Below are 20,038 nucleotides of genomic sequence, written 5' to 3'. Positions count from 1 at the left end.
TTCTTCATGTAGACCTGAATTTTTGACCTCTGTCATTTTTCCATCTTTCAGAAGAACTTAACATTTCTTTAGGGCAGATCTGTCTACTGATGACAAATTCCCTCAGTTTTTGTTTGAGAAATTCTTTATTTCTCCTTCGCTGTTGAAGGATAATTTCATCGGATACGGAATTCTAGGTTGGTGGATTTTTCTTTCAAAATTTTCAGTATTTTACTTCACTCTCTTCCTGCTTGTATAGCTTCTGAAGAGAAGTATGATATAGTTCTTATCCTTGTTTCCCTTTAGATGAGGCTTCCCCCCCCCACCCTCTGAGTTCTATTTCCTCTGTCTTTGATTTTCGTCTCTCTTCGTCTTTGATTTAATTTTCTCTTTGAGATTTTCTGCAGTGTGAATGATATGCCTAGGTATAGGGTTTTTAAAAATATTTATCCTGCTGGGAATTCTGTGAGCTCCCCAAATTTGTGGTTTGGTGTTTACAAATAATTTTGGAAATTTATCAGTTGTTAATAACTCCGAATATTTCTTCTTTCTTCTTCTGGTATAGCCATTATGTGCATGTTACACTTTTTTGAATTGCCCCACATTTTTTGGACACTCTGTTTTTTTCCAGTCTTTCTTCTTTTCCAGTTTGTTAAGTCTCAATTAACATGTCTTCAAGCTCACTGATTATTCCCTCGGCCCAGGGCATTATTCTTATGAGACCACTAAAAGCACTCTTCATTTCTATCATAGTGTTTTTTACTTCTACGTTTCCTTTTGATTCTAAGAGTTTCTCCATCTCTGCTTACATTACCTCTCTGTTATATGTTGTGTACTTTTTCTACTGGAGTCCTTAGTTATATTAATCATGGTTATTTTACATTCTGGTCTGCTAGTTCCAAAACCTTTGCCATCTTTCGATTTGGTTCTGGTGTTTGCTTGGCCTCTTCAGACTGCCTTTTGCCTTCTGGCATGCCAACTGACCTTTCTGAGAGCCAGCTACTATCTGGCAGGTGAACGTTACTTAAGGAAACAGGTCTTAAGTGTGAGGTTCTGTTTATCTGGACGACATCAGGATGGGTTTACTGTCTGCTCTGGCCGCAGGTGTCAGAGGCTAACATTTCCTCTGCTGTCCTTGTTTCGTCTCCTCTGCTGCTTTCACTTCCCTAGAGACTCCTTCGTACTTACGGCCCGAGAGGCACAGCTCTGTCAGTCGTAACCCTCTGTCAGACAGGAGCCCTGCTGACGTGTGGGGAGGTGGGGGGGGGGGGGGGGGGAGGAAGCTCTTCCAAAGCCTGTGGTTAGGTCTCAGTCGGCTAGTGAGCCTGTGTCTACGGGCTGTGATCCTCACAAGAGCTTTCAGGTTTTTGTTTTCCTTCTTAAGCGAGACAGAAAGGCTAGAGGGGGCCAGAGGTGGGCACTACATTCCTCAAGGTTGGTTAGGCTGTGGTAAAACACCGGTGGGTCGGAATCTGGTAAAACGGTGTCCTGTCCATGCAGGCCTTTGCTAAGGAGAACTGAATGCTCTGGGAGTATTTCGGATGATTACTTTTCCCTTCCCCTTGAGGGAAGGAGGGAAGATTTTTCTCAGATCTCCACTGTGACACATGGTGGGGCTCCTCTAAAACTCACAAAAGTACCTGGGACCCTCGTGGCTGGGTCTTCACAAGTTCTTCTCTCTCAAGCTAGCACATGCTCAGACTCTAGCAATTAGCCAAACCACTCCCTAAATACGCCCACCAGATGCTGGCTGCAGTGGTGGTTTCTGGGCAGTTTCTGCCCTGGGTAAGCTCTGCTTCTCTGTACCTGCCCGTCCCCAGTTTTCAGGTCCCTGCGCCCTGTGGTCTCAATTCTCTGATGGATCTAAAAAGAGTTGCTGATTTTCAATGTTTCAGCTTTTTTCTTGCTGTGAGGATAGGAATCACCGTGTTCAAACTCTACACGTTGGGAGGGGTTAAACTACATAAAAAAAAAAAAAAATTCTTTTGTATCTCTCCAGTCATTTACTTAGACTAATTAGTTTTCTAGTGGGAATTTACTGCAACAAAGTGAGTACATGTTTTAAGGGTTTTGATACATACTGCCAAACTCCCCTCCAAAGAAGAGGTAACCAAAATAACCTACATTTATTTTTCTGCTCACAAACCTTCACCGGTTCCTCACTGGTCACAAACGATGTCCACCCAACTCTACCAAACACACGAGTCTCTGACGTTTGCATAGGGTTACTGTCCAATATGGCCCTTATCTGTTTTCCGGTTTGACCTGTCACTACACCGAACCCAGTTCTTTGGTTTTAGTGTCTACAGCATGCCACGATGATTCATTTTGTTTTTGGTCAAGTCACGTCTCAATCTCGACAGTGCTCTCCCAAGTCTTCGTGGTCTTTTCAACTCAACCCGCACTCTGTTACTGCTCCCTGCGGCCTCGCCCACACAGCCACCTACCGCACTTCTAGCACACTCTGACAGGGGTCAGCGAGGCAAGGAGCTTTCAGAGAACACGTCTATAATAGAGGGCGCAGAGGACAGGCCCCAGTTTACTCTCTGCAAAGTAAAAGGGACTAGTTTAGGTAATAAAACTGAGAATTTCTAACATCATTTGGAGTAAATAAAAGGTGACGGTTTAGGGCAGAAAAGTACAGTGGATTTTTGCTTCTTACTGTATTTGTGGGTTCCCCCCATTGCTCTAATCTAGTTTCATTTTTTGTGCCCAATTTAAAACACCAATACCACCAAAAACTAATATCCTGAATAAATTTATTCTATTAAGAACCTAGTTAGTGACATTTAAAAACGTACCTATTTTTCCTCTGGCTCTTTAGAAAAAGCCATATACAAAACAACTATTTCTTAGATAAATACATAAAAAGTTGAACTAAATTTGTGTCACAAAGAAGATAAAGTCTAAACAATAAGCAAATGCGTGGCACAAAGAATTATAATTAAAATGAAGGGGCGCCGGGGCGGCTCAGTTGGTTAAGCGTCCGACTTCAGCTCAGGTCATGGTCTCACAGTCCGTGAGTTCGAGCCCCGCGTCGGGCTCTAGTGGGAATTTACTGCAACAAAGTGAGTACATGTTTTAAGGGTTTTGATACATACTGCCAAACTCCCCTCTGACGGCTCAGAGCCTGGAGCCTGCTTCGGATTCTGTGTCTCCCTCTCTTTCTGCCCCTCCCCTGCTCGTGCTCTGTGTCTCTCTCTCTCTCTCTCTCTCAAAAATACACAAACATTAGAAAAAATTTTAAGAAAATGAAGAAAAGCTGTTACCAATTCTGAAAAATAGGATTTTTTCAGCCTTAATGTTTGATTTGTTTTGAAAAACTTAAAAAATCCAAGAAACAACTCACGTTCCATTTGCTGAAACATTACTGAAAAGAGGAAGTCTCGTGGTGTCATGTAATATTCGCCCTCATGTTCCAGGGAAGAAAACTGCATGAAGCGCTGTTTCCGAAGGGACGGTTTTTCTCCCGTCTCTCCGGAGTCGACCATTTTCTAAAAGAAAAAGAAATTGCAATTTAAGACTTTTTTTCAGGATGAGTCCTCAACTTAGCTACTTTTAAGACGATCTTGAAAGAGTAGCTTCAGTGTCTAGGTCTACCAATCTCCGAATGTTTACATCGTTCGTTTAACAACTATTTACTTGAGTGTCCACTTGCCCCTCTTTCAGGCTCGAGGAGACAATGGTGAATGACAAGACAGAGTGGGAAGATGACAACTAATGAATACATACAGAAAATCATGTAGGATAATGAGAAGCGCCAGGAAGCAAGAGCAAGCCGGATAAAAGTCATAAGGGGTAGTATTTTAGAGAGGACGGCGAGGGGAGGCCTTTCTAAAGAGCTGACACTTACAGAGACTAAATGAGTGCAGTCATTGAGCCATGGGGCTCTCTGGAGGAAGAGAATTCTAAGCAGGGGGTAGAGTAAGACCCAAAACCATGAGATTCCCGTGTGTGTGTGTGTGTGTGTGTGTGTGTGTGTGTGTGTGTGTGTTTCTAGGTAAGCTAGAAACTGTTCAAGGAACAGCGTGGCAGTCAATAAAATCAGAGAGATGGGTAGGCAAGAGTTCAAGTACAGTTGTGCTTTTTCACGAAGAGAAAACATATCATGTCTGATAAACAGCCCTGCTTTCAGAAATCTACTTACGTCACAGGTGGAAAGTGCTACAAGGGTAAGAAATGGGAACTGGTAAAATACTATTAGTACAAGAGCCTGTATATCTCAGGCAACGGCACCTAGATCTCGACTCAAACGTGGATAGAAGACAATATCGAAATCTTTGTTGCTAACCCTTCGTTGAGCACTTGTTATGTGCTAGGGACTATACTAATAAAGCCTTCCACATGATTACTCAGTCCTCACCACAACTGAACAACAGATACTGCAGGAGGCATGGAGACTAAAGTCAATGGCACAGCCAGTATAAAAAACCAGAAGTGTCCAACTCGCAGTGTTTGGACCCTTACCTACCACACTCACCTCCCGTCCAAGGCCGGGCATCGTATCCTAGACATATGGAGGAAGACAACACAGGGGTTAACGCAGACACCAATGTCAAGATAGCAGTAGATGCAGAAATCCGAAAGCATCCTCTCACCGTGGATTGTTTTCCTTACAACACTGCTCTGATCTGAACCACAACATCCTCCCTGGACACATCACTTTCCTTTCACAGTTACTACCACTGAACCTATTATCTGCCCTGACACACAGTGATGCTCACTGACTAGAATCGAAAGGGGGGAAAAATGTGAATTCCAGTTGCTTCAACCTCTCCAAATTCAGAGGCAACAAAATTCTAAGTCAACAGCTCCTTTTGGGCTGATCTCAGTCCTCTGCCTAGTATTAATGCTCTCTCCTCGGTTTGACTGTTGCTTTCTTCGACCAGCTAGTTTCATACCTCTGTGGTGGTCCATGTAGTGCATACCAGAATACTAAACATACATACTCAGTAATACTGCAATGATCTGAACCCCTATCTTCCCCAGAACTTGTCTATTTGTGTCTTTCCTTTTATTTCTCCTTAAATTACTACCACAAAAATAACCCAAGAGTCATGTTTTAATTATATTACTCCATACTCTTATCCTAATCATCAGAAAAGTGAATTTTGGGGCATCTGGATGGCTCAGCTGGTTAAGCGTTCAACTCCTGAATTCAGCTCAGATCATGATCCCAAGGTCATGGGATCGCGCCCCATGTTGGGGTCCACGATGAGCATGGAGCCTGCTTAGGATTCTCATTCATTCTCTCTCTCTCTCTCTCTCTCTCTCTCTCTCTCTCTCTCTCTCTCTCTCCCTCTCTCTCTCTGCCTCTCCCCTACCCCACTCATGCTGTCTCTCTCTAAAAAGAAAAAAGGAAGGAAACTGGATTTTATTAACACTCCAAACATTTTATATATGAGGCAGATATAGTAACAGATAACATTATTATTTTATTTAAGAAACTGATACCGAGTATGTGTAGGAAAACAGTGGTAAACAAGACAAACGTTAATTCCTACCAGCATGTACTAAGTGCTTTGGCAGTGAAAAAAAAGGATACAAATGAGATAGGGGAGAGCGGGTAAGGGTCTTCTCAGTAAATGTCACAGCACTGCCAAAGTCCTAGATATGAGAGAGAATACAGTACAGTAGAAGAATGGAAAGAAGGGCATATATACTATTAGTTTAGAGAATAGTTCTATTTACTATACTAATATTATTGTATAGTTTATTAAGAAATTAACAAAAGTGAGTGACCCATACAAAAATATAGTGTAGTTCCAAATTCTTTTTAAAATTTTTATGTTTATTCATTTTTGAAAGACACGACAGAGACAGAGCACAAGCAGGGGTGGGGCAGAGAGACAGGGGGACACAGAATCCGAAGCAGGCTCCAGGCTCTGAGCCATCAGCACAGAGCCCGACGCGGGGCTCAAACTCACGGACCGCGAGATCATGACCTCAGCCAAAGTCGGACGCTCAACCGACTGAGCCACCCAGGTGCCCCTATATTTCCAAATTCTTCAACAAACGTCTTTTTTTAATGCTTCCTAATATCTAAATTGCTCCTGACTAATTAAAAGAACAGCTTTTTGCCCAACTTAATCCTTTTTGTGTAAACAAACTCTTAAATTTCAACCAACTAAAAGGAGTCAATTACTCATTTATGCTCCTCCTCAAATGGTTTCATAACAGGATGGACTGTTACCTCTGCGTCTCTTGGTTTTCATGATGTCCTCCCCCTTGTAGCAATCCTATTCTTTCCTGGCGTGTCAAAAATGACCAAGAAGTAAAAACAAACCTTCCACTATTTTACAGCAAGACATGAAAACTACTTGCAAAGAAATCCTATTTTTTTCTTCTAGGAGATTTAGACCCTAAAAATCCCCTATCTCATGGTTACCATTCCATATTTTCCATATGCCTGTATGTCTGTAACTTGCATAAGCATAACATTTCCGAAGAGTCTTGAGAAGAATCAATTATTCTGGGAAGCGCCGTTTTAACGAATGGCCGACTGGGTTGTCATCCCTTCCAGTTTTGATTAAATATCCTCTCCAGTGAACAAGAAAAAGTAGAGGACATGAAACTAAAACTCCCTTTCACGGGCGGATCTCTGAGCTTAAAGTTGTCATATGAATCACAGGCCATGAATTTAGAAGGTCACTTAGAAGCACATGACCTCCAAATCTGTCCTACCACCATGACTTTATCAGCAGATGCTATGAAATACAACTAACAACCCCTACTAACACCCTCACAATTCACTCTGGTATTGTGGCCTTTAATTCCTGCTACTTTGTGGTATAAACAAACCTATTCTTTCAACTACCTACAAATCTTTCAACTCCCATGGCATGATGTCTCTTTTTGTCCCTCATCCTTTCTACTACCTCTCCCACTCTGCTTACTGAGTACACAGCTATCACTTGGAGGTCGCCACCATCATCGATTCTAATCCTACCACTTCTCTTATGGAACACAAAGTGGAAGCTCCAAGTCAGCCTCTTCCTATTAGTCTTCCCCGCATCCTAATCCACCCTTCAAGCAAAAACGTACTGGAGCATCTACTAACTTGAGGTCTCTCTAGGAAGAGACAGGACACGTATGAGTCAAGGCGGCAACAGGATAGCAGTGAAGCCTAACAATAATAGCTGGCATTAACATGGAGTATACGCAGGGCAGCGTGCTAACAACATCTTTACAACCTTCGCGATAACCCCAACAGCAGACATCTTTACCGTCTCCATTTTACAGAAGAAGAAACCATGGCTTGTCAAGGGTCAACGGCTTGCTCAGATTAACACAGCAAGTAAGTCCACAGCATAGGCAGTGTGACAATAACCCCAGTCTCAACCACTACCCTACACTCGCTCCTCTAAGACTTACAGAAGTTAGCAAAACAGAGAAAGCAGTGTGGGTAACGATGGCTGAGGAAGCTCGTGAAAACAGTGGGATTTAAGCTAGGCTCTAGAGAATAAAAATGACTACGACAAGAATTAGCCATATTTAGGCCTGGGCTAACTGTTGTCCATTTCCTAAATGTTAACTATGGCTTCTCTCCTTCAATCAACGTAGGATTTCTAATGTTTCATTGCTGCCATGAACTTTACCTAGGGGGGGAAAAGTACTGTTTTAAAATCACTAGAACCTTTATAATTCCAGGTTGATGAACCAACAAATTAGTTTTATTTAGGTCACCTTTACCATACAGCAGCTGAATTTTAAGTTCAGTTAGTTAGTTAATAATCTCTACACCCAACATGGGGCTCAGACTCATGGCCCCAAGATCAAGAGTTGCACACTCCTCTGACTGAACCAGCCAGGCACCCAGTATTGAATTTTAAAAACCACTAGTATAATTGATGTGCTTATATACATATACATATGCTTACTTCACAGAATTTAGATGAGAAATCTAGATCACTGAAGTACGAACATAGGACACATAATGTTACGTTTAATTCGCCATTTTTAATCTTTTATTTACCTGCCAGGTTCATTCCTGCCTTACTTCATTTGTGTAACCAATTCTGATCCAATTTCAGACTTACTGGATGGATTGAATTGTCGAGAATGAACAATTTTTCCTTCCTCCCCAACTGTCTTTCATCTGTGTTCTTTTCCTACACACGCTTGCACGCTCTTTTCCCACCTTCCCTTCTTTCCTTCTCTTACATGTTTCAGGTGGATTTCTTTATTTATTCTTAAAGGTTTTAAAAAATGCTTATTTATTTATTTTGAGAGAGAGGGAGAGAGAGAGAGCGAGAGCGAGAGCGAGAGAGAGAGAGAGAGAGAGCAGGGCAGGGGCAGGGAGAGAGGGAGACAGAATCCCAAGCAGGCTTTGCACTGGTAGCACAGAGCCTGATGCAGGGCTTGATCTCTTGAAATCATGCATGACTGCGCTGAAAAGCAAAAAGTCAGATGCTTAACTGACTGAGCCACCGAGGGGCCTCTTAAAGATTTTATTTTTAAGCAATGTCTGCACCCAGTGTGGGGCTTGAACTTACAACCCCAAAATCAAGAGTCTCATGCTCTACTAACTGAGGCAGCCAAGCATCCCCAAAACAGGAGTTTTCAGGTGGCTTTGTAAAAATTGTTGGCTGCTGCTTTCATATTCCTTGAACGATTACTGTTGTTGTTATTATTGTTATTGATATTGTTTTGGGTACTCATTTGCTTAACCTCCATTCATTTCCTTTAGTCTCTTTCTCACTTTGGGATATATGTGGCCTATCTATGGTAGGTTGGGCTTGGTAAACTGAACTAAGGCAAAGACATTGGCTTATAGACTTTGTAAGTGTCATCAGAATATCAGTTTAGATGGAAAGGATGAGAAGGAACAATAAAGGTCAAAATATTAAAGTTATATCTGAGAGTAACAATATATGAGCAAATCGTAGCTTAGTATTCTTACATATCAGGCAATGAAAAGCTCATTAATTCATTCTCAAACGTTGAAGAACCTGTTATGTGTCACTGTTCTGTAGATATATAGATGGATACTATGAGGTCTTCCTTTAAGGAGTTTACAGAGGGGAGTGCTGGATAGCAAATAAATAATTAATAAGAGCACTGTCTCTCAGGCCAAACTGCCTGGGATTCAAATTCCTGTTCGGTCACTTACTAGACATGTGAAATTTGGACCAGTGACCTCTTTGTGCCTCATCTGATTCATATGAAAAATGTGGAAACGGGAATCAAACTACTTGGGTTTAAATGCCAGCTCTATCAGTTGGTCAAGTTGTATCATCCTTCTTCACTTAACTAATGCATAAAATGGACAAAACAGAAGTCACTACTTCAAAAGGTCTTTTATTTATTTTTTAGTCATTGAACAAAGTTAAGTGTAATTAACATGCAACATTACATCACTTTGATTCAACAGTTCTATAGGTTACTCCATGCTCAGCACAATAAATGTAGTCACTACCCGTCACCATACAAAATTGTTGACTATACTCCTTATGCTGTATCTTTTCATCTCCCTGTATCATTCAAAGGCTCTTTTAAAGAATGAGTGTTCAGTGAAATAATACACACAAAGCCCTTATCATAATGCCCGGCACACACTAAGTGCTCTAGAAGGTTAGCTATTACTACTATGATACAATTTTAACAAATGCTCTAATAGAATTATAGAAAAAATTCTATGAGAAGGCAGAGAGAGGACCAATGAACTGTCTTGTTACTTGGAAGACTTCAGAAAGGCATCGCAGAGCAGAAGATGGCTGAACCACATCACACAAGAGGGGGTACAAGGAGCTGCAGTACAGCAAACTATACTGAAGTCAGTTCTGAGCTTGGGCGGGGGGCACATCCATGGTGCAGAGGGTTGCTGGGGTATATGAAACCATAAATGGACCAAAGAGGAGAATGGCACACACACTACACTGGAAAGGTCATCTTGGCTACTGACATTTTCTTCTGTTAATTTATACAACAGCCACCATATATGTGGGACACTGGAACCTACCTAGCCGATTCTACAGGAAACTCATACCGCGATTCAACACTTACCCTTAACGTACAAATAGATCTAATAAGCTTGGGTTATTAAGTTTCAGCATCCCAGCACATTAAAAACATTAAGTTATAAATGCTAGATGCACATACACTGATGGCAGAAGTGAGATCTAAATAGCCTGACAGTGAGATAGGAAAGAAGACAAATGTACAACAGACCTGGCTGCAAGAGTCGGAACCAATCACCGTTACGACAACCAGTCAGTAGCCTCGAGAAGAGTCTGAACCAATCACCGTTACGACAACCAATCAGTAGCCGCTGGGGCTATTTATGGGGATGATCTTCAGGCATTGAGAAACTGCTAATTTATGTAGGGAATATTCTGTTAAAAGTGTATGAAAATATGTAACACGGTTTAAATGTTAACGCACATCTTGCATAAAAAGGATGTTTTACTGCTTGCAAGGGTAATTTTAGTCATCTGGAAGATTCACTCACATGCACACCCCGGATGATGCTATATAAATTCAGCATTACTGTCTGATCTACAATATATCCAAAGTACTTTGTAGAATGTGTGTTAGATAAAAATACCAGGCCTATGTTTACATAAACTGAAAATGAGTAGAATCTTCAGTGAAAATAGAAATGTCTTTCAGAAAAACTAAGCAGACATGGTTTGGGCTTGCCATAAATACTATTATAGGTCAAATAAAATTAGACCACAGGATGTGAATCTTTTCATCTTTCCAAAACTGTTAACATACACCTTTAAAAGAACTTACCACCAGTGTATTCCTAGTCATAACGCAGTATCACTTACAGGAAAAGCATCTACGAAAAACGTATCAGTATGCTGAAACACAGGTGTGGGGGATTTCGGGATGTGAAGAGAAATGCGACTGCTTTTTCCTGGGGCTAAATCAATTCCTTTCAAAGACAAAAAGTAGCATAAGGCAAACCATAATTACAAGCAATTTATTTAGGATATACATTTCAGCATAAATGTAGATATTCATGTCTGAAATCTCTAAGTACAGAGGACTGTTCCAAGGCTCTGGAGAGAATATCAGCACCAGAGGAAGTTGGACTCTCCAGGTATTAAAGGATCTACCGCATAAACAAGTTTTCTTTTTCCTTTGGATTTTTGGTTTTTAATCTCAATCAACATAATAATTCACTTGAAAATAAAATCTGGAAAGGTCCTTTCTACTATACTAGGTTCCTCCAAAAAAAAAAAAAAAAAAAAAAAAAAGAAGGTATGAGGTACCTTCTTAAGAGAGTTAACTCTTAATAAAATCAAAGGGTCACTAAAAAACAAAACAAAACAGAAACAAAATTCTAAAAACTGATGTGAAAGTTCTTAAAACCTCCCTCCCACATCACGACAAAAAAATAAAAAGCAGTAAGTACAGCCATGCCGAGGCTAGCTCTTAACCTCCTACTTTAAACTTGTCCTAGAAGGATCTTCTGATAATTTGGATCCAACTGTAAGAAAACACTAGGACCGAAAAGTAGTTTCTTCTTCCAGGGAGGAGAGTGTCATTTGGGGGAGTGAGTGGGTGACATCCTGAAATCCCTCACTGATGAGGGCCACCCTGGACAGCTGTGTGCACTGCACAAGTCCATGGGGCACCATTCGCTGGAATCACCATGCAATCGTCCAGCAAATGGGAGCAAAGTGCACTGAGGAAAGGGTGCGTGTTCCCAATCTGTACGAAGTTATCATACGGGACAGGAATATTGCTGTCACTGACATCTCCTGGTTTGCAGGGGCTGTGAAGGCCAGAGAAAAGTACAGGACGTCCCACGGGAAGCTCCTGTCACTCTCTGCATTCACTACAGGCCCAACAGTTGTCCTTTTCCCCCTCCTGTATCCTACCAAAGGGGGCCAACATCAGAAGTTATGACTTGGTGGGGCAGAGGGAAATACTTATTCATGACCATGGAGCCCTCAGGCAGCTAAATGACGGAACAGGTGATGTTGCTGTTAACATCCTGCTCTTAGCTAATATTCTAATGCAAAGATAAAGAGTGCTTAGATCAAGATGGAAAGAAGTCAAGGATAAACATTCACATGGTTTTTGGCACACACGGTGTTTGGCTGGAAAGTCTGTTTAAAACCTAGTGTTGGGACTATGCAAGTTCTGTGGGAAAAAATGAAGAACAACAAGAAACAATGAACAATGAAAATCCCATTCTGAAAGAAAATAAGAAAAAATCATAGGAAACAAAAGTGGCAACCTTACAACATCAGAAAGCAAGATAAGATGCCAGACAGACAACAGAAACATTTGAGAAGGGAGTTGGTCTCACTAAATAAGAGAAAACGCCATTATAAAACTTAAAATACTTTAAGAAACAGAAAAGATTAGAATCAACCTTGCAGTAATATATGGACTACATGATAGGGGGGAAAAATCACACAGAAGGCAGAAGAAAAGCACGAAGAAAAGCAATCAGGGAAAAGAACATCCACATGCATGACAGACACAAAAACTCAACATCTGATTAACTGCCGTGCTCCGGAAAGAGAAAGGGCAAAATCAGACATCAATTTGCAAAATAATAGTGTAAAACAGAAAACAAAACAAAACAAACTTTACTGAAGTGAAGCTTTGAATTTGCTCCTCTGCCACCGTCTTATGTATGTGTATGTACTTCGGGTCTGAATAATCCTGGAAGGCCTCAGAGGAAACTGATCAGTTTCAGTCTCCTTCAGAAAACCTAAGTAAGGCAGATGTTAGAAAATCGAAGGTTGAAACCATGACGCCTTTATTGTTGGTTATCTCAAAAGCTGTTTTCTAAAGGGCTAATACCCAAAAAAGGGCACAGTAAAGGATAAGTCATAATTTATTTCTAAGATGATTTGTTTTTTAATTTTTTATGTATTTTATTTTTCTAGTAGACTTTGTGCCCTGCGCGGAGCCCAATGCAGAGCTGGAATTCACCACCCTGAGATCAAGACCTGAGCGGAGATCAAGAGTCGGATGCTTAACCAACTAAGCCACCCAGATGCCCCTATTCTAAGGTTATTCTTAAAAGACACGTCTCAGTCTTACATGTTATGTAGGGAAATGAAAGCAGTCCAAAGGGGAGGGCTCATCTCATTCACCGCAGTTCAAGAGAACTTTTCTACTAGGAACGGACTAAACGGTATTAATCGTAACTTTTATCTGAATAATGAGATTTCATAAGATACTTCCACGGCTCTGCTCTGTTGGCCAAGGTATACTGTTACACATAAATAACCAGCGGACTGGCATGAGGGCAGCAGCTGCCGGAGAAAGTAGCCCCTCAGAACGAAGAGTGTAGAATGCAGTGATGGAGATCAAAGAAACGCCGGGGGCCTGTTGGTGGCTCTCTTGTCATCTGAAACCCACCAGAGACTGAATTTAGAGTCGTGGTAGGTGGAAAGTGATGGCAGTGGGGATGAATTCCCATTACCACAACTATTTGCTTCTCAAACCTGCATCTAAAGCTAAATACGTGGGGAAGGAGGGGCAGCAGAAATGCTGGGATTTGGGGCTATGCTGAGCACGTGAGAACCATCCACATGGTTCTGGTTATCTATAAAATGCTCCATGGATTTCAAGGATTACTTGTAATGCAGGAAAAAATGTGACAAAGGAATTAAGAGCAATGAGTGATGTGAAGTGGATAAAAGAGATCTTTGAAAGCTGATGACTTCTGTTAAAACATTTCCCTAGTTTATTGCCTTTAAAGCAACAGGTGCTTCACCATTCTGTCTCTAGTTTTTATCCATGAAGTGACAAATTCGAAAAAGTTAGCTCTCTGTTCTTTGTTGAACATTCTTTGCTTTCTGCATTCCCAGGAAGAAAGTGAGAAAAGAAAGAGCCTTCCTTACAATGCTTCCAATATATCCAATATACCCACAATGCATTAGACCAAACGTAGTAAAACCGTATTCATTTGGGACCTTTATTTTGGAATTTGTAACAATCTGGATACCATATTATTGCTTTGCTGTCTTTGAACTTTCTGTGGCCCATCTGAAAGACTATCTTTTCTTCTTAAAGAAAGCTTTTACAAGTGGAAAAATTTCAGTCATTAGAACTTTCCGATTTTGTTCTGAATTGGGGGAGAATTCATCGTATATGAAAAAAAAGTCCTGCCAGACTAAATTAGAAATATTAACTGCATAAGCTATACTTCACAATAAACTCTACAAAATGAGAGAATATTAGCCAAGGAGACAAAAGTCACTCTTAGAAGACCCTGAAGTTCCGGGAATGACTCTGGCTGGCTTCTGAACGTTGTCTGGTCTAGTGAGGGCCTAGCCTAGACTTCTTTCCAGAGACTAGAAGAACGCTAGTGTGACTCTCCTTGGATAAGTGCAGTAATGAAATGGCATATGCTTCTATTAACTTAAAAAAAAGCGTAGAGTTCCGTGTAGAGAGGAGTGGCCACTGGCAGGGGACGCTGATGAGTAAAAACATAAGCGCCTTCTCTTCGAGTAACTGCTTTCTCTCTCCTGATGAGATGAGTGAACAGAATACTCACTTTCTCTTCTTCCATAATTACCTTGCAGGAAGTACATAACAACTACATAAACTTCTGTTTATGCTCTTAACAAAAAGTTTAAATTAGGCTTCATATGATTAAAAAAAAAAAGACTAGAGTCTCGACTTAAAAAAAAAAAAAAGACTAGAGTCTCGACTTAAAACTACAATCCCAAGTTTCATCAATATCACTCATTGCAACCATAACTAAGTGACATTTTCCAAGGGCATGATTGAGTCACTTCAGTTTATTTTCCCCTGCAGGGGAAGGTAAACTACTTTGTGAACTCTTGCTAAAACTATTCAACACCAACTTATTTAACAAATACCAGGCATCTCCTCTGACCCAGCATCGTATGGAGATAAAACGAAGAGGCGCTCACTTTCTACTGGGGGAGGCGTAATGGAATGGGAGGCGGGAAGTGCTAGACAGAAGTAGGAAAGGAGCTACTAGGGGTTTGCAAGTGTGTGTGTCTCACTGATGATCAATTTCAAACTACGGTCATTACTTTTCCCATGTTATTTATCACCCATGACATTGTGACTTCTTACTTTTCAAAATGAGACATGCATCAGACTAATATTTTTCAAGATGATACAATTAAGTTTAAGTAGGAAGTTAGTAACAGGTCTGGTATCAGTAAATTTATTTGGATTGTGGTCTCTCTCCTTTGGGCAGCAGAGCAGTAACAAAGAACCTTTTGTGGTGGGAGCTGTGGTCTAATTTCTGCAACGAACTCACCCATGCAAAAAGTTCTCAAAACTGAGAATTTCAGGTAAGCCCGGAGAAAGTGCTGCTATCAGAGGGCTGAGTCACAAACAGAGGCCGCTGCTAAAGATAACAACATTTAGGACACCGTATCCTGCAATAAATGACCCAGTCTGGAGTAAAGAAGGGATGGGCCCTTCTCTCCTCCCTCCCACCCCTTTGTGGGGAACAGCTGCAGTCTGTAGCTGTAAAGTATTTCATAGTTTGGGACTGCAGAGGGAAAGTAACTCATTCCTAGAGTACTTTGCACTGCTTTCTCCCCAGACCGCCACATTCTCTGTGACCTACTCAGACTTCCATCCCCAAGTCCCAGGAAAAGACTGTCCGTCCCCTTAGTTACAAGAACACTCACTGTGTGGATGGCCACGTAAAGCTTGTGGCTGAATACTGATAGCAGTTTGCCTGGCACCAAGCTCCTTTAGCCCCATACCCTAACCCTACACAAAATTTGGTCAAAGAGAGGAATTATTTTTTGAAAACAGCAATTTGTTGCTTGCATATAAACAGAAATTGCATCCAAAACAAAAACAAATTTTTCAAAAAACCTTCAAATAAATAAATGGAAAGGTAACAAAAGCCTGAAAGAAGGGGCAGATTCGCAATTTATTAAAAACAAAACTATATTTCTATTTAAAACTTCCATTGGTAAAATAAATAAATAAATAAATAAATATTCCATTGGCATTATCATCATTATTATTATCATTATGAACTAGGTCTTTGTGCAAAATAAATATTGTACTAATTTAAAATGTCGGGGCGCCTGGGTGGCTTAGTCGGTTAAGTGTCTGACTTTGGCTCAGGTCATGATCTCATGGTCTATGGGTCTTTAGGTTCGAGCCCTGTGTTGGGCTCTGTGCTGGCAGCTCAGAACCTGGAGCCTGCTTCAGATTCTGTCTGTCTGTCTGTCTCTCTCTCTGCCTGTCCCCAGCTTGTGTGCTCTCTCTCTTTCAATAATAAATATATAAGCTTTAAAAAATTATTTAAAAAAATAAAATGTCAACCTTAGTTTTGTTCATTGCTAATATGATTTTCCTGAAACTGATGTTTGCTCCTGTGTCCTTAAGCTTCCGCATTTACCCGGCTACCTGTGATGAGCGTCGATAAACCTTACTGTGTACCTTTCCAGAAGACAGGTTAAATAACCACTTACTGCTTCTGACTGTAATCAAAACACTTCACAAAGCTAAGCATGTAACATAGTTACTTGTTTCTGGTCCCTTTTTTCATTTGGCTAACTTACTGGGTAAGAATTACTTCTGGTGTTATTGCTCTAGGAATCCTTCCTCAAGTAGCCACTTTGGGTTAGGTAGCCTCTCAGGTAGGAGCATAGAGAACCCAGAGTAAACGTTTATCAAGCTCTGTGCTGGAATCGTCTGTTGTCCAATACAATGAATTCTTTAAGAACAGAAAATGTATTTTTGTCCCTCTGTATCACCAGTGCCTACTACATGGTTAATATTGCTAAATGGTTAAAAAAAAGAAAATGCGCCAGAACTCATGGGTCTTCACGAATGGGAACCAATTCCAGACCCAGAGTGTGACGTTAAAAAAATAATAATTTAAAAAGATTTTGGTGGGTGAATACGCAAAATTTCGTTTTGTGTGTTTACACATTTAAAACCCCATTAACTTATTAAAATATCTTCAGGTAGGTATGCACTTTGTCATGTGCAACTGCACTAAAGAAGTTCTCACGCAAAAGGAAATAAAGGCCCCTTGGTTCCTGTTATTATAACCACAAATTACTGTATCCTGTTAAGTACTTCGGTTTTAAAAAATGCCTTCTTGGGAAGAGGAAAGAGGTAAAGCCATTGACAGGTGGTGGTAGTGTTAACCGTACCAAAGAACATTGCCTTATTTTTTGCCGATTGCAGAAATCATAGCATCTCAGAAACAGAATGCTCTCAACTGGATTACACCAGCTGCTTCACACTCTCCTGTAAATCTGAATGAATGACCTAATGGATTTCAGGCCTTACATCATGTTTGGTTTAGGTTTTAACGGATCGTTTCAGCTTTGGCTTGGAGATCACGGACACAACTTTACAGTGTATTTATGATAAAATTTTGCTATCAGAATGTACTGGTAGGAAACGAGCGGGGGATGAGCCAGACATTTTACCAAGCATTGGCAAAGCAGGTAGGGTTTACGAGCAAAGGTACTGGGATGCGTGCCACTTGTATTTCTGTTGATGTTTACAAATTAAATCGCCAGTTAAAAAAAGTGATGCATAGATTACACAATAAAAATACACAATACAGAAAAACAAGTCACACACAGATATGGCTATATATTTTGGCAAATGAATTTATTATTCAAGCAAATCACTTAAGACCCGGCAAAGATTTGCCAAAATCTCTCTTTCGGCTTTTATTTTATTCTTTGGACAAATTTCATGAGAAGATATCCATGCTTTTATTTAGTAATTTCTGAGGATACTGTAACAGTGAAGATTTAAAATGATTCCATAATAGAATCTGTTGTATATTGACTGGAAAATCAAACAGACTGTGTTTTGCTTTAAGCATAAGTCAAGTAGACAACTGCTAAATAAATAAATGGAAGAGAATTTCCCATTTTACTATTTCAAATGCCATTACTTTGAGTACTCAGTCACTTTTCTCCTTCAACTTCTCTACCACGCTTTATGTCATTTACAACACTTGGGTCAAATGAGGAATCATGAGTTTCTATAACTTAACATGCAAATACAGGAAAGGAGCCGTATAAAACCGTGCCAGTGAATCATACACGAAGTTAGCAGAACTGTTAGCATTTGCCTAGGAAACAGTGAGGTGTGTACTAAATACGAAGTTCTCTGGGTACATGTTAAGAAAAATTTTATCTTGACCCCTGAGAATTTTAGAATCCTTTTTTAAAGTTAGAGTTCTTTATTTTTGAGAGGGAGAGAGTGAACAGGGGAGGAGCAGAGAGGGAGAGGGAGAATCCCAAGCAGGTTCCATGCTGTCAGTGTAGAGCCCAACATGGGGCTCGATCCCACCAACTGTGAGATCATGACCTGAGCTAAAACCAAGAGTTGGATGCTTAACCGACCGAGTCACCCAGACGTCCCTGAGAATTTTAGAATCTTATATGAGAAACAAAAGCAGTAAAAACCTGTGGTTGATGGTAAGTTGTTACGTGTGTACTTTAAGGGTAGGCATGGGCAGAACTAGCACTGGGGTAATCTTGTTAAAATGTATCTGGTGATAATTTACTCCCGTATTTTTTACAACCAAGAGAATAACTCTACTTGAATCTCGGGAAGAGTAGGGGACAGAAGAAGAGACAGAACCTGAAGTGCTGAAATGATTCAGGCAGCCCAAATCTCCAAACATGAATTGCCAGGGAAGTCCCAAAGGGTAACTAACTCTTAATATTTACATACTTGGACGGATTTTGTCACTTTGTTCAGTATAAAATTAATTTCTCAATATTTATTGCTATTGTTTACTTAATTGACAAAATTAAAAACTTTATATATGTACTACAGATTACCAGTCTTAATAACATTCCTGTGAATTTGTAAGTAGAATCCTAAGCTCTGAGAACTCGAATAACCCAACCTACTTACAGGCCACACGGTGAAGAGAGGAAACTTGAAGACGCTCCCTCAGACAATGGGCCTTTAAGACTTAAAGGAGAGGGACAGACAAAGGTGTGTGTTCTCTTTATAAAGCTATACACAGGGTAAGCTAGTGTAATAGGGCTAATGGCCCATACACTGGGCTGGAAACGAGAATGCAGAGAGTCAAACAGAAGCAAAGAATTGGTGAAAGGGAAGAGTAATACCATAAATTATCTGACCTGAGGGTAACATCACTGAAAAGCTAGGAGTAACGCACTGAGACGTGATAAAAGCAGTGAACTAGAAATAATTTTAGATGTAACATTGCAAACATTTCATAATATGAAGAAAGAAGGGACAAGGGACGTATTCTAACACATTAGATCTCGCACAGGCTCTAAGTCCCCACACTACATGGTCACACTTCCTGGTGTCCATAACTCCCTGAAATTATACGTGAAAACGTGTATATGCACTTTGGGAAAGAAAGTATACACCTTTCACCACGTTCTTAAACGGATTCACACCTATTCAAAGATAAGAAATAAGTGACAATGATGCATCAGCAAATATAAGTGATAATATGATAAAATACAATGATTAATAAAATCTTAAAATGCTCCAATTTTGAGTACTGCCCATATTAGAATAGTGTATACAATTAATTAACTTTAAATAACTGAGATGAATATCAGACTCAATCTGTTTTCAACATTTGGCTGTAGGGATCTCTTAAAATTTCAAAGGAAAAAAAAAAAAAAAGCTTCCCAAACAGGACTAAATATAAAACGAGAAACCTATTTTCTAATTCCAGGTCCTTCCAAAATGTCTTACATTTCCCATCAGCTAAACTAGATTTAAATATAGAATACACAACTGCTGTCTGGCCAGGACAAAGCAGTGTCCTAAAGGACATCTTCGCTGTATAACATCATCGTACGTTTTCACCGATGCGGTGCAAAAGCCACTGTAGGGTGCTTTCCCCAAACTAGGCACTACTCTAAATAGGGCACCATCTAGGCACGTAGCACAGTAAAAACTTAACAGCTTTTAGCAGAGAAACCACTATATAGAAATATGGATAAGAAGAGATTGGAGAGCAAAGATACAGGGGCAAGAGACAGTCCCCCAAAGGTCAAGGACAGCTCACTTTTACTCTAGTGAGCCATTAACTTTATTTCTATAATATGAAAAAATATTTTGTGAATAATATTGTTTTGCAAAGTTCTAAGAAAAACCTTCC

The 20,038-nt window shown here is 40.3% G+C and overlaps 1 protein-coding gene across 1 annotated transcript in view; it reads right to left on the bottom strand.

Moving 5' to 3' along the window:
* Positions 1-20,038, bottom strand: part of MICU2 (mitochondrial calcium uptake 2) — a 147,570-nt gene that overhangs the window by 108,966 nt on the left and 18,566 nt on the right. The window contains exon 2 of the mRNA XM_058722464.1: positions 3,329-3,473. Coding sequence (XP_058578447.1) covers positions 3,329-3,473 — 145 coding nt within the window. The remainder of the gene's footprint in view (positions 1-3,328; positions 3,474-20,038) is intronic.

The sequence above is a fragment of the Neofelis nebulosa genome, chromosome 1 (genome assembly GCF_028018385.1).
Source record: "Neofelis nebulosa isolate mNeoNeb1 chromosome 1, mNeoNeb1.pri, whole genome shotgun sequence".
NCBI classification, from domain to species: Eukaryota; Metazoa; Chordata; class Mammalia; order Carnivora; family Felidae; genus Neofelis; species Neofelis nebulosa.
Note: the sequence above shows the minus strand (reverse complement) of the source record. Positions and strands in the feature narration are given on the sequence as shown.